At 44.5% G+C, this 13,695-nt stretch overlaps 1 protein-coding gene across 1 annotated transcript in view; it reads right to left on the bottom strand.

Annotated features, from left to right (window-relative positions):
- RPS6KC1 (ribosomal protein S6 kinase C1) overlaps positions 1–13,695 on the bottom strand; it is a 97,358-nt gene that overhangs the window by 18,371 nt on the left and 65,292 nt on the right. The window contains exons 10-13 of the mRNA XM_079968551.1: positions 11,716–11,763; positions 10,128–10,260; positions 981–2,504; positions 620–709 (exon numbers count right to left, since the gene is read on the bottom strand). Coding sequence (XP_079824677.1) covers positions 620–709; positions 981–2,504; positions 10,128–10,260; positions 11,716–11,763 — 1,795 coding nt within the window. The remainder of the gene's footprint in view (positions 1–619; positions 710–980; positions 2,505–10,127; positions 10,261–11,715; positions 11,764–13,695) is intronic.

Genomic DNA, 13,695 nt, shown 5'->3' with positions numbered 1-13,695 from the left:
CACTTCTTGTACACCCCTGGCTACTTGTGCTTGGATGTACTGGGAATCCATGGCACATTCAGCACCACAGAGACACAGTCTACTGGGAACATCTCTTGTGCAAGATAGCACAAGGCGGCACATAATGCATTTTCGACATGTCCCCCAAAGCATGATATATTTTAACAACAACCCCCTCATTTCCATGAATTATGTCAGGGATGGGGAGCCTCATGCCCTCTAGATGTCGCTAGACTACAACTCCCATCAGGCCAAGCCACTGGCCATGCTTACTGGGGCTGATGGGAATAGGAGTCCCAACACCACCGGAGGCACAGATTCCCCATCCCTGGAGTACACATAGATGATGTTTGCATACTCTTAAAAGAACATGGCTTTTCAGAACCTTAATGCATATGTGTTAAATCTACAATTCTCTGTGACATTCTCCAGCTAAACAACGCTCAGTTATCAGCATTTCAGATTCCAAAATAACGTATTAAAAATAAAAAAGAGCTAGAAGATGTTGAACAGCTTGTATTCCCAAGAAACAGAGGGTGGGATGGGATGAAAGCTCCATGAGAAAATGAAAGCTGCTAATCTGTTTTCCAAGTGAAACATTTGAGGTGATTGCTCTAACCTGGGGCACAGTACATTCTCTCTATGGCATCGTTGTCACAGGAATCTTCAACCTCACTCCACCTGCTAAAATACGTTAGCTGAATGTGTCCTAAAAACAAAACGACAGGAGAAATCAAAACATTTTTCCCTTCCATTTTCTGCAGAAGTGAACTGTAATTACTCCTTTTGTAGCTAAAAACAGTATCATTAAGAATAATGGCATCATTAAGTACTAGAAGCTATTACTGAGGGTGAATTTGCTGCATTGATAATGAAGCTCTAGACAGGAAATGAAGATACTAATTACAAGATAAAACGCCTACTCAGTTAATTGGAAGCAACAGCGAATAAAAAGAAATGCATTTGCAGAAGTTCCTGACCTCGATCATTCAATAAGATGTTGTTTGGGTTCAAATCACGGCACACAATTCCTTCTCGATGCAAGGCATCAAGGGCTACTACCATTTCAGCTGCCCATCTCTGAACGCAGCCCTCAGGGAGGTAAAATCTGGAGGTTAGCGCTAATCTCTCGTCGAGGTCCTGAAATATCTGGTGTATCTCATTCTCTCCTCTGCCCCTCGCACCTGACTCTTTGCGTTCTGCTTTGTGCAACATAGCAGAGGCTGTTTCCTCTTTACTCAAGTCTTCCGCCTGATCAGAAAACAGCAGAACAGCTTCGTTGTCCAAATCTAAGCTACGTTCTTCAGCACCCGCTTGTGCCTTAGAAGGCAGCAACCTTCCCTGCACACTGAATGCGTCCAGTGATGACGCAGAGGCTGCTCCAAGCCCTCGCAAGAGAATCCTATCCCCAGAGCCAACTGGGTCACTAGCAGCTCTGTGGAATGTCCTGATCGCTTCGTGAGTGTCTTCTCCCACCACCTGGTCCACCTTTGGCTCAAGGCCTCCTCTGCATTGCTCTGCGCTGTTATTCAGTTGCAAGACGTCAGGGGTTTCCATAAGTTTGCTTTCCAAATTGTCACCCTTCTGCTCCGCCAGCTTAGCCGGCCCGTCTGCCGTGGCTTCTTTCGTTTGCTCCGTGAGGCCTGGCAGGTTGACCAGAAGGTCAGGTCTTCCTTCGTCCACGCTACTCACGTCGTCGAAGGCGACATCCTTGAAGGAGATGACTGGCACTGAGTCATTGGAGCCCCTGCTGATTGTGTCCTGGTAGGCAGGGCCCAGTTTGGTTTCTATGGCATCGAGGCTCTTATCCTGATCTGGCATGGACAAAAACTGTTTCAAAGACTCAGATTTTAAGCTGTAAAGTTTATCTCCAAAATCCAGCCCCAGGTGTTCACTGGCACTGTCTTTGCTGTCAATTCTGAAGAATTCCATGGGACTGTTCTTGGATTTACTTAACGATTCTGATATTCGGGTAGGACTAACAATTTCTTGATCAATGTTGTCGGCAAAAAAGTTTACTTCCTGAGATGTGAATGGGGACCCCAAATTCCCACTGGCAGGCTCAGCACGTGCCTTGGTGCCTCCCTGTTCTTTGGTAATGAGAGTGCCATTGTCTGTTTTCAGAATAGGCTCCTCATTTAACGATCCGGGGTCGACCTTTTCTTGACCATATTCATTGCATAAGGTTAGATAACTTGTAGTGCATTCTTCCTCTGAACTGGACCCCGAATCAATCCACTTGAGAGAACTTTCCTGGCCATCTTCCTGGTTACTACTGCCATCTTGAGAACTTGGAGTGAGACTGGTCTTCAGCGGTAACACCTTCAGCATGTTACCACCATTGCTTCCTCTAGAGTCAAGGCTGCTGCCAATATCTTGAGGGCTAGGAGTTGCCTGGTGCAAATGTATTTTGGTAGAACTCGATCTTCTGGATTTGGGGTCTTCAAAGCTTTCTTCAGGGCTTCTGTTGAGGAACTTACTGATATAAGACCACAGCTTGCCTCCTACAACAAATAAAGTAATTGGGATTAATTGTGTTTCCTTTACAGACATGCATGTCAGGAAAATATCAAATTGCCCTGGTTTCTAAATGCTAGGTTAAGAAATAAACAACCCTAGGTTGTTGCACCCATGGTTAAGAATGGTTGAAAGCAAGAGAAGAGGTTGAATGCCCATATGACAGATAGTCCATACTACATTCCAGTCTGCTTCTAATTCTCTAACCCTGCTTAGACAAATTAGCAATATATCTGCACTGACCATCTCGTCAAGCTCTTCCCATCTCTAACCTTGCAAACAAGCAACTGTCAATAGTTGCCTACCTAACTCTTACCTTTAAATGAGCATCAATTAGCTTTAAATTGGATCCCAAATGGAAGACTTCAAGAAGCATATTATTGCTAGTTGACTGTAACTGTTTCTCTCTTGTGCATTTATTTATACAAATTTGCATGAAACTTAAAGCATAAAATCTCATGATATATAAAAATATATACCATGCCACCAGGCAGTAATAAGCGAACGCTATCAAACCACGTCACACTTCAGAGAAAGCTTTTGTCTGACACAATCATCTGAAATCATCTGTTTGGTTTGGTTTTTATGATCTAATATATTTATATTTATGTTTTTAAATGTGTTGTAGGAGACCTTCAGGCAACAAGCACCTAACAAGCTTAACAAATCATAAACGTACTGCAGAGAGGAGGAGGAGCAGCAGCAAGAGGAGGAAGAGGATGTTTGATTAATATTAATTAATATTAATAGGTAGGTAGGGAATACAATGTGAAATATCACTAGAAATTCTTTTGAGCTCTCAGAGTCAGGGGCATGTATTTACCTAAAGTCCAACTGTTAACATTTACTTTTACAAACTCGCCCACCTACCCATTGTGTCCCTTCCTTTCCATGGAGGTTTTCTAGTTCAAAAATCCTTATGAACATATGATGCTACCTTATAACATCAGGCTTTTAATATGCCTAGCCTTGTATTGAGTATTCTGGCTGGTGTCAGGCAGTAGCCATTCTTATCTCTTCCTACCTTATTCTTCTAAACAGAGTTGCTGGGACCTGAGACCTTCTGCATGTGCTCTATCCGCAAGAATTCTATCCCTTAAAAATTCATACCTAGCGGAAACAAAGCTTAAATATATGCAACTGGATTTGCTTGCTTTCAGCTACTTACTCCCCCCTCCCCTGCCCCCTTTCACTGTGTCCCACCCATCTAAATTTAGATTTTAAACTCTTGGGGGGAAAGGGCCTGCATTTTGCTCTACAAAGTGCCGTGTTTACTGATGCCACTTTATAAATAATTGGCATCATCATAAATACAATTCTAAGCTCTTAATTTCAGATGCTTTCTGAAACCTGCCATTACTCTGATCAATGCACTCCCAAAAGTTAGGAAAAAACCACCGCACAACTGTTTTTAGAAGCTGAGAGTGAAAATAAAGGAAAACCCCATTTTCGATGTTGATGCACACCTCGATGTTCAACCAATGAAAATCATTTGAATATATCGTGATTTCTGTATGAATGTTATGGGAAAGGCACCAAAGTAAAAATATGTAAACAATTAAAAAATAATAATAGTTGGGTTAGAGAGAAACAGAATCAATGATTTTATTTCATACAAAGACACCTCAAAATGCCCCATCTAGGTTACAGAGGAGCAATATTTCCTTCTGGGTATGTAATTATGTCTTTATGAATGACACACTAATAATCTTTTCTATCTTGTACTGCGATGGATAAGATCAATTAAATGCATTAGGCAGAGCTGGTGCACTACTGGCCATCTAGTGCATGTAAAAATTTCAGGGGGTTGGGAAATCAATCGATGCAAAGGAGTTTCCTTAAATATTGCACCTTATTAGTAATTAGGAAAGGTTCACAGGTAGAGGGCATGCTTTGCATGCAAAAGGTCCCAGGTCCAGTCCCTTCCATCAGCTGCCTAATAGACACTTTCCATGTCAGCATCTAAGTATCCATGTAGCTTCCCTTCAGTCATTCAGACTTTTGAGCTGGGGGGTTGCGGGGGGGGGGGCACGCTGTTGCTACTATTGGTATTCATTTTTGCATCTTTACTGTTAGATCTTATGATTTATGATTTATATGGATATTGTTCAATTTGCTTGTGTACTTTTTGCTCTGTTTTTCTTTGGACCACAATTGGTGACTCTAAGATTGGGGTCTTGTCATCTGGGCAGCCCAGGATCCCCATACACACCGCCCAGGTTTGCACCCTGGAAAGGTCACTCCAGTACTGCTAACACAGTGGTCTGACTTCACCCCTGAAGAGACACTCCATTGTCTCTTGAGGCAGATGGACACCAACGCGCATCAACTTTTAGATGTGTTTTATTTATTATTCATGACTACTTTTGTTATGTTTGTAATTATGTAAATCTTCTCATGTTGTAAGCTGCCTTGAGACACACCACCACCAAGCTAGATCCAGGTAAGAGCCATCTCTCAAAAGTGGTTTATATTTACTGAACAATTTTTGTGTCAAGCTAAAAGGAGTCCTTGGGGGGGACGCGCTTCCTGCTTTGTGTCCATGGAACAAAATGTATGGCTGGCAGTACTTCTGACTAGAGACGTCAGAGCAGTCTACTGAAAATGGGGATGGGGGCAGAGACTGAAGGAGGTTCACTTATTTGTCCCCTGTCTGGAACAGAAATCAATCCAGGGAATATGACTGATATTCACTGTTGTTTTGCTCAGTGCACAAAACAATACACAACTGATTATCCCACCACCGCTCAATTTACAGTGTGCTTCCTTTGCACTAAAATGAACACGTCAGAATAATTTAATGGCAAGATAATGTGAAATGAATAATGTCGTTTGGGGCAGAAGATGAACTGCAGTGTTAAAGAAACAGTGCTGCACTGAGACGAAGACATGGCAGAATGGAAAACAGTGCCTTTCTACATCCACACGACTGTAGACGGGAAAGATATAAGGCTACTATAGTATTGTCCTGCTACAATATCAGCATCTGCTAACAGGAAACATCTTCATCTTGAAGTTTCTTGAGTGCTTTCCAGATGGATATGAACTCCAGCTTGTTTATGCTTAAAAAGAGTTGACACTTTCTAACAGCCACTTAAACTCCGATATCCGTCAAAGCCCTTCGCACCCCTTGCCCCCCAGACTGTTTTAAAGGAGTCTGGGGGGCCAGGGGTGGGGAGGGCTTTGACGGATATCAGCGTCTAAGTGGCTGTTGGGAAGTGTCAACTCTTTTTAAGCATAAACAAGCATCTCTTTCAACAATTTCTGGCACTGACACCGCTAAGTAGTAGTGAAGCCTCAGATTGGCTTTCCATCACATTACATCTAGCCAAGTGCTTTGTGACATAGCTAACAGACACTTTATGGATGTCCTCGTCTTTAACAAGACATTTAATACATCGTGACCAAGTTGCGGGAGAGACAGTGGGGGGGGGGGGGGGAGGAAGAGAGAAGAGATAAGGTTCTACTAGATTGATCTATGATGTCTGGATACGACTATAAGAAAAACATTGGCACTGCTGCTTTCTGTTGCTTTGAGTCTGGTTTCCAGAATGCAGCTCAGGATTTCTAAAACATGACTGGATGGATATATTCTGGAATTAAGTAAAAGTGAAAAGGGGGGGGGGCAAGAGGAAACAGACTTTGGCAATCCCACCTACCATTGCACCCAATGTGTTTTGACTACACGAGATTTTGGCTTTAGGGGCAATCCCCGGAACGTAACCCCATGCAAACTGAGGGATTGCCGTACAGTGATACCTCAGGTTACATACGCTTCAGGTTACATACACTTCAGATTACAGACTCCACTAACCCAGAAATAGTGCTTCAGGTTAAGAACTTTGCTTCGGGATAAGAACAGAAATCAGGTTCCAGAGGAGCGGCGGCAGCAGGAGGCCCCATTAGCTAAAGTGGTGCTTAAGAACAGTTTCAGGTTAAGAACAGACCTCCGGAATGAATTAAGTACTTAACCCGAGGTACCACTGTATAGCGATATTAGCAGCAATGTTTTACCCACGCGGGTGGCGCTGTGGGTAAAAGCCTCAGCGCCTAGGGCTTGCCGATCGGAAGGTCGGCGGTTCGAATCCCCGCGGCGGGGTGCGCTCCCGCTGCTCGGTCCCAGCGCCTGCCAACCTAGCAGTTCGAAAGCACCCCCGGGTGCAAGTAGATAAATAGGGACCGCTTACTGGCGGGAAGGTAAACGGCGTTTCCGTGTGCTGCGCTGGCTCGCCAGATGCAGCTTTGTCACGCTGGCCACGTGACCCGGAAGTGTCTCTGGACAGCGCTGGCCCCCGGCCTCTTGAGTGAGATGGGCGCACCAACCCCAGAGTCTGTCAAGACTGGCCCGTACGGGCAGGGGTACCTTTACCTTTACCTTTTTTTACTTTTTTAAGGCTCCATTTCATTATAAACAAAAGGGCTAATTAAATGTAAGAAATATTTAAATCCCTGTGTTATTCAGGTGGGCGGGGGGAGTTAATAAGTAATTATTCTTTGCCACCTGTTCCCTGAACATACCAGCAAATTTCCTAAAGACACGGAAGCCACCACTCTGCTGTGCTGCTTTCAACTCCTATGTGATGCCATTGGCTATTTTTCCTTTTAGAAAAGCAGATCAGCTGCTGCGTTGACTGTGGAAACTCAACAAAAAGCTTGCTTTAAAAAATAAAATAAAAATAAATAATTAAAATCAGCAGTGATTATTCTCATATGGATGATAGGTATATTAACCACAGAACAGAAACCGGCTCATTTGCCGAAGATTACAAGGGGTTTAACTTCTCCCATGTTAGGAACAGCCATGCATTTAAGCACTAGCCTGGTAGGCAAGGGCAATATGGACTTGTATGCAGGCGAGTTCAGGGAACTCGCCTGGGCTAGTGAAGGGAAGGCAGAGTGCTCCGTCTCTTGTCTGCATCCAGCAAGGAAACCAAGTGGGTTGCCCAAAGAAGGAAGCCCTCAACCCCAACATCCAGCACAGAAATGCAGCAGGCGAACAGAGTTCTTTGTCCTGCCTCTGCAAGCTTTCAACAGGTAAGCAGGGCCGTCCCTAACCATTAGGCAGAGTGAGGCGACTGCCTCAAATGTCAGGTGCCGGGAGTACGAGAGTGAGACAAGAGCTATGTGTGCCACACAGCCTGCCCTGTGCCCCCTGAGAAGAAGAGAAGAGTTTGGATTTGATATCCCACTTTATCACTACCCGAAGGAGTCTCAAAGTGGCTAACATTCTCCTTTCCCTTCCTCTCCCACAACAAACACTCTGTGAGGTGAGTGAGGCTGAGAGACTTCAGAGAAGTGTGACTAGCCCAAGGTCACCCAGCAGCTGCATGTGGAGGAGCGGAGACGCAAACCCGGTTCACCAGATTATGAGTCTACCGCTCTCTGCTGTTCTCTGGTGAGGTGGACGCTGCCCCATCAGCATTGCTGAAGTAAGTTTCAACTCTGACTATGGTCAGTTTCTGTCCATGGAATGAGGGGGTTGGGGGGACGGACCAGCTTGCCTTTCATTTCATCAGCAGCAACTGTTTATTGAGGAAGTTAGCTATTTTTGCCAGCTAGGGAGTTCTGCAGTTTTATTTACCAGGCTGCTTTAAAACAGAGCCATGTTCAGAGGTCGCCTGCCTGCTAAGAATCAGACATGGGGGGCAGAGGTCAGGTGTTGCCTTCAGAGCCTGCTTTTGGGATTTCTAGAGGTATCTGGATGGCTACAGTTGGAAATGGGGTGTTGGACCAGATGGAACTTTGGATGTGAGCCAGGAGTACTCTCCTTATAGTCTAATGGCAGGAGCAAGGAACATGTGGCCGCCCAGATGTAGCTGGGCTACAACCTATCTGAGAATATCATCACTGCTTTGCACAACACATTTCATTTCGAAGGCTGATTAAGCAGCCACCTTGCACACACCATCGCCTTGCACACTCACAGCTGGGCTGGGGGTTTTGAGCACTGCCACTTTTGAAATACAAGATGGGTGACACCTGGCTTGAGAGCAGTACATGTGAAAAGGATCTAGGAGTCTTGGTTGACCACAAACTTGACATGAGCCAACAGTGTGACGCGGCAGCTAAAAAAGCCAATGCAATTCTGGGCTGCATCAATAGGAGTATAGCATCTAGATCAAGGGAAGTAATAGTGCCACTGTATTCTGCTCTGGTCAGACCTCACCTGGAGTACTGTGTCCAGTTCTGGGCACCACAGTTCAAGAAGGACACTGACAAACTGGAATGTGTCCAGAGGAGGGCAACCAAAATGGTCAAAGGCCTGGAAACGATGCCTTATGAGGAACGGCTAAGGGAGCTGGGCATGTTTAGCCTGGAGAAGAGGAGGTTAAGGGGTGATATGATAGCCATGTTCAAATATATAAAAGGATGTCACATAGAGGAGGGAGAAAGGTTGTTTTCTGCTGCTCCAGAGAAGCGGACACGGAGCAATGGTTCCAAACTACAAGAAAAAAGATTCCACCTAAACATTAGGAAGAACTTCCTGACAGTAAGAGCTGTTCGACAGTGGAATTTGCTGCCAAGGAGTGTGGTGGAGTCTCCTTCTTTGGAGGTCTTTAAGCAGAGGCTTGACAACCATATGTCAGGAGTGCTCTGATGGTGTTTCCTGCTTGGCAGGGGGTTGGACTCGATGGCCCTTGTGGTCTCTTCCAACTCTATGATTCTATGATTCTATGATTCTATGATTCTATGATTCTATGATTCTATGAAATGCAGCAACGAGCAACATATTGGAAAGCCAAAAGGCTTCTGCTGTCATTAAGAAACTGCCTCAAAGTAATGTACCGTATTTTTTGCTCTATAAGACTCACTTTTTCGCTCCTAAAAAGTAAGGGGAAATGTGTGTGCGTTTTATGGAGCGAATGCAGGCTGCGCAGCTATTCCAGAAGCCAGAACAGCAAGAGGGATTGCTGCTTTCACTGCACAGTGATCCCTCTTGTTGTTCTGACTTCTGAGATTCAGAATATTTTTTTTCTTGTTTTTCTCCTCCAAAAACTAGGTGCTTGTGGTCTGGTGCGTCTTATAGAGCGAAAAATACGGTATATATCACAAACTCAATAAAAATTTCCGGGTCAGGACAGGGACTTGCTGCCGCTCAATATGGGTCAAAACATGGTAAGTGCACCACATTGCTCCAGAAACATAAAAAAAAAACCACATTACAAATCCCATGTGCATGACTTGCATAGGAGATTCATACGCACTAAAACAAGCCATAAGTTAGCATGGCAGTAAAATGCTCAGGTTGGCTGAGGTTTAGTGCCAGCAGTGCCGAAAAAGGCTTCCCCATATCCCTCCCCCAAACTTTTAACTGGTATTGGGGTCCTCTTAAACTGAGAGCTGTTGCCCTCCTGTGTTTTGGTGCTTCATGAGGGTTGGGGAAAACTTCCAAGACAAGAGCAAAAATGCAAAAAGTGGGAACTGCACATAGCAAGCGATTCGGAAAGAGGCGTGTGGCATTTATGTGCTTTGCAGCCGTGCCTCCAAAACCTCTGGCTTGAAAGACAGCCCTCTAACTCCGGGATGCTGCTGACTGAAAAGCCAGCATCGTTCTCCTCCTCCTACCCTCCCCGATCCCTCCTGCAAGAGATCTGAAGCGGCAGACCCACCTTCTGCATGGCGCAGTACAAGGAAGACCGACTCCTCCGAGATGATGTACTTGTGCAGGGCCACCATGTTGGGCACACAGCGGGGGATGATGGTCTTTCTCTTCCTGCTGTACTCGCTACTTTTCCTTAGACCCTGACAGAGAACAAAAAGGTCAGTTGTACCCTCAGTTGCCTTTGCAGCATGCTGTGCTCAGTGTTTATCAACCAAACTAATCTATCCGAGTTACTCCAGGCTTCAGAGAAGCCACTCATCTGCTGCTCTATGGCCCTCGGTCCCCCGAGGCCCTGCTGATGGCATCTGGCGCAGGTCCAGAGAACAGAAGATGGCACAAAGCTCCCATTAAAATCAATTACATGGGTCAATGTTTTCATTAGAATCTCTCGCAAACCAAGTCATCAGGATGACACTCTGTTATTTCCCCGTGACCTTTTTTTAAAAATCTATTTTGGAGGGTGGGTGGGTGCCGTGCTTTAAGTTGGAGAGTAAGGTGCAAATTTTTACATCCACCCCACGTTTCATAGGCAAGCCTTCCCCCCTACACACACACACACTCCGACCCACTTTTAATAAGTTAGGAGCAAGCACACACCACTCTGTCTTTCCCTCAGCTTGATGGCGTGACACGGTTTGTTTCCCAAAGAGGTTATTACTTCAAAAGGTGGCACGGGCAAAGGAAAGCGTGATGAGGGGAGCCTTGCTGCTGGTATACATACAGATAAAATGTGTTTCAGGAAACTAAAGCAGGTTTTGCCAGCCTGGTGCCCTCCAGATGTTTTGGAGTTGTGGTCCTAAAAATCTGGAGGGCACCAGATTGGCAAAGGCTACACAAAGGTCATAGGCATCCATTTGATGGCTTCACATTGCGCATTTTGTTTTACAAACTTGCTAAGAGGAGACAGGAGGAGATGCTGCATTTCCACCCTTAGCTGACACAGACCTCACAGAACATAAAGCTACGAAATAAAAAATACATAATAAAAATAAGAACAAAGACATACTCCTCCACTTCCACAACACATTTAAGGAGTATCGGATGTTGAATCAGCCAAAGGCATGGTTGAAGGGAAACATTTTTGCCAGGCACTTAGAGGGGTACAATGAAAACGCCAGCCGAATTTCCCTGGGGAGAGCATTCCACAAACAGGGAGCCACGGCAGAAAAAGCCCATTCTCAGGGTGCCACCTTCCGGAGCTCTCCTGGAGGAGGCAGGCGAAGAAGGCCCTCAGAAGGTGATCTCAGGGTCTGGGCAGGTTCATATGGAGAGAGGTGGTCCTTAAGGCTTGTTTCTACACACATACCTCTCTATCCTCCATGCAGACAAGCAAGAGGCTCTATTTTGTGTTGATGCCACATGAGCCTCACCAACTCAGGGGTAACCAGCAATACTCTGACAGATGATCTCAGTGATCAAGCTGGGATATAAGGGTCCAGGTGGGCCCCTAAGGTACCCTGGACCTAAGTTGTTCAAGGCTTTATCAATTAGTGCCTATGGCACTTTGGGGTCTTGATTTTGTTGACTGAATCTGTGGGCAGGCGAGGAGACAAACATCAGCGCACCAAGTGATATAGGAAAAAATAATGACTTACCTTCAGTATAAATGTCTGCTGTGTCCTAGTATCCATTACCAGCAAAACCTAAATGAAACCAGCAATTACAAAAGTGCAGGCAATTTGTATGAGCTTTCACGGAACAGCTCTTATGGCTTCCTCTCTGCATATCAGAGAGTACAAGACCCCCGCAAAGGAACTCTACAAAAACCCTCGAATATAGGCAACAACTCATTGCATTTTTAGAAAAACAGTAATGCTGCAAAGGCTTAACATGACAGTGGGTCATTCAAGAATGCAACGTGATAGTGGGGTGTATCAGCTTTTACACACCAGTACACAACTCCCAAACTACCACTTGATTTTAGAGTGTTGGCTATCTACTATTTTAATAATGTGTATGTTCCCACCCAGGGACCAGACTTTGCTGCTTTGTTTTGAGAGGGGCATTACAGAGAACCAGTTTACCACAGAAGGAGAACAATGTATGAGCTACAGAGGAAGAAGCAACTTTTAATAGGAGTCTTATCTGTTGTGCAAATCATAACCTTTGCAGAATATGATTGCAACAGCTTAAAACAAAATCAAGAGAAGTTCACTTTCTTCTCAAATATGATGAACACAGCCACAGCTACACCACCCTCGCCCAATGTGTTAGCATTACCTTTGTTAACACTAATGTCCTGGTTTATCTCATAGTCATAAATAGTTGGGTGATGACACCTAATCTGGGCTTGTATTTACTGAATATCCAAAGTGTAAACTTGCTACAGGGAAGCCCATGGTTAGCTTCAGTCCTTATCCAGTGGCAATTATCCAGAGACTCTGAACGCAGAAACCTGCAAGTGGTCAGAACTTCCAGAATCTCGTTTGATCCTCATACCAAGATTTCCCCCAAAGCTAAAGAGCTTCTGCTGCAGAACTCATTCAAAGCATGATCCATATGCGTATTGTGGACATTTAACGATCTCATACATAGTAGGGCTGCCATACTTTCCCAGTCATAGCTGGGATTCATCCGCTGAAAATTGTGTCTGGCTGGAATTATCGGGAAGCGGCTAAAATATCCAGGAAAACCCGGGCATATGGCAGCCCATATTGGCAATGTTGATTTTTTGGCGATTTTCCTAAAAAATATAGGTAAAAACTTACATTTTATTTTATTTTTTGAGGGGGAAAAAGCTCAACAACTTCTGCATCTGGATTTTCACTTTCTGAAATATGGCAACCCTAGTATATAGTTTGTTTATTTGTGTATTGTAAATTGATTCTATTATTTATCCCAGTTAATACAATGAAGACTTCTAACAACCTGCAATAAAAACAGCATTCAATAAAAGTTCCAAAACGCTAGGTAATAATTCTAGCTTCATGGAGATCAGTAACAAAATGGTGTGGCATATTCATGTTCGTGCCCAGAATAGTCACTCTATTCCCTCTTCCACCCATTTTCCACGGCCCCCGCCTCTGCCAACAGACAGTCATCACTCTTTGCCCATTGAACAGGCTCAGTCCTTGCCATGATGTTTTTGAGGTGTTCTCCCTCCCCGCAGTCTCCCCACTCCCTGGAAATATTATTTGTACTTCGGAAAACCCTAGGGTTCGTTCCCAAGCGGGATGATACTTTTCCTCGCAGGTGCATAGTGCCATTTTGGCTACATGAAGAACAGCACTCAGATAAATGAATTCACTTCTAGCATACGCATACACACAAGTGCTGATTCTACATCCCTAGGTTGGTGAGTTTCCCATCAAGATTTTATAAGATTGCAAATCAGGGCTATTTAAAAGCAGACTAGGAACTGATAGGATAAATCATAGCAGGGAAATTGAGCTGTGGTCTCCCTGTTTAGCCACAAGGCAAGGGTGGAAAAGACATGCCAAATTAAAATAGATAAAAATGCTTAGAAAGTGATACATCAATTTTCCCAGGGACTTTGTCTTTTCAACCAAGTTTGTTTTCAGCTAGCTAACATTCACATTGAGGCAGTAAATACAAGAACATATGTGATTTTTTTT

This window comes from Podarcis cretensis (genome assembly GCF_951804945.1).
Source record: "Podarcis cretensis genome assembly, chromosome: 3".
NCBI lineage: Eukaryota > Metazoa > Chordata > Lepidosauria > Squamata > Lacertidae > Podarcis > Podarcis cretensis.
Note: the sequence above shows the minus strand (reverse complement) of the source record. Positions and strands in the feature narration are given on the sequence as shown.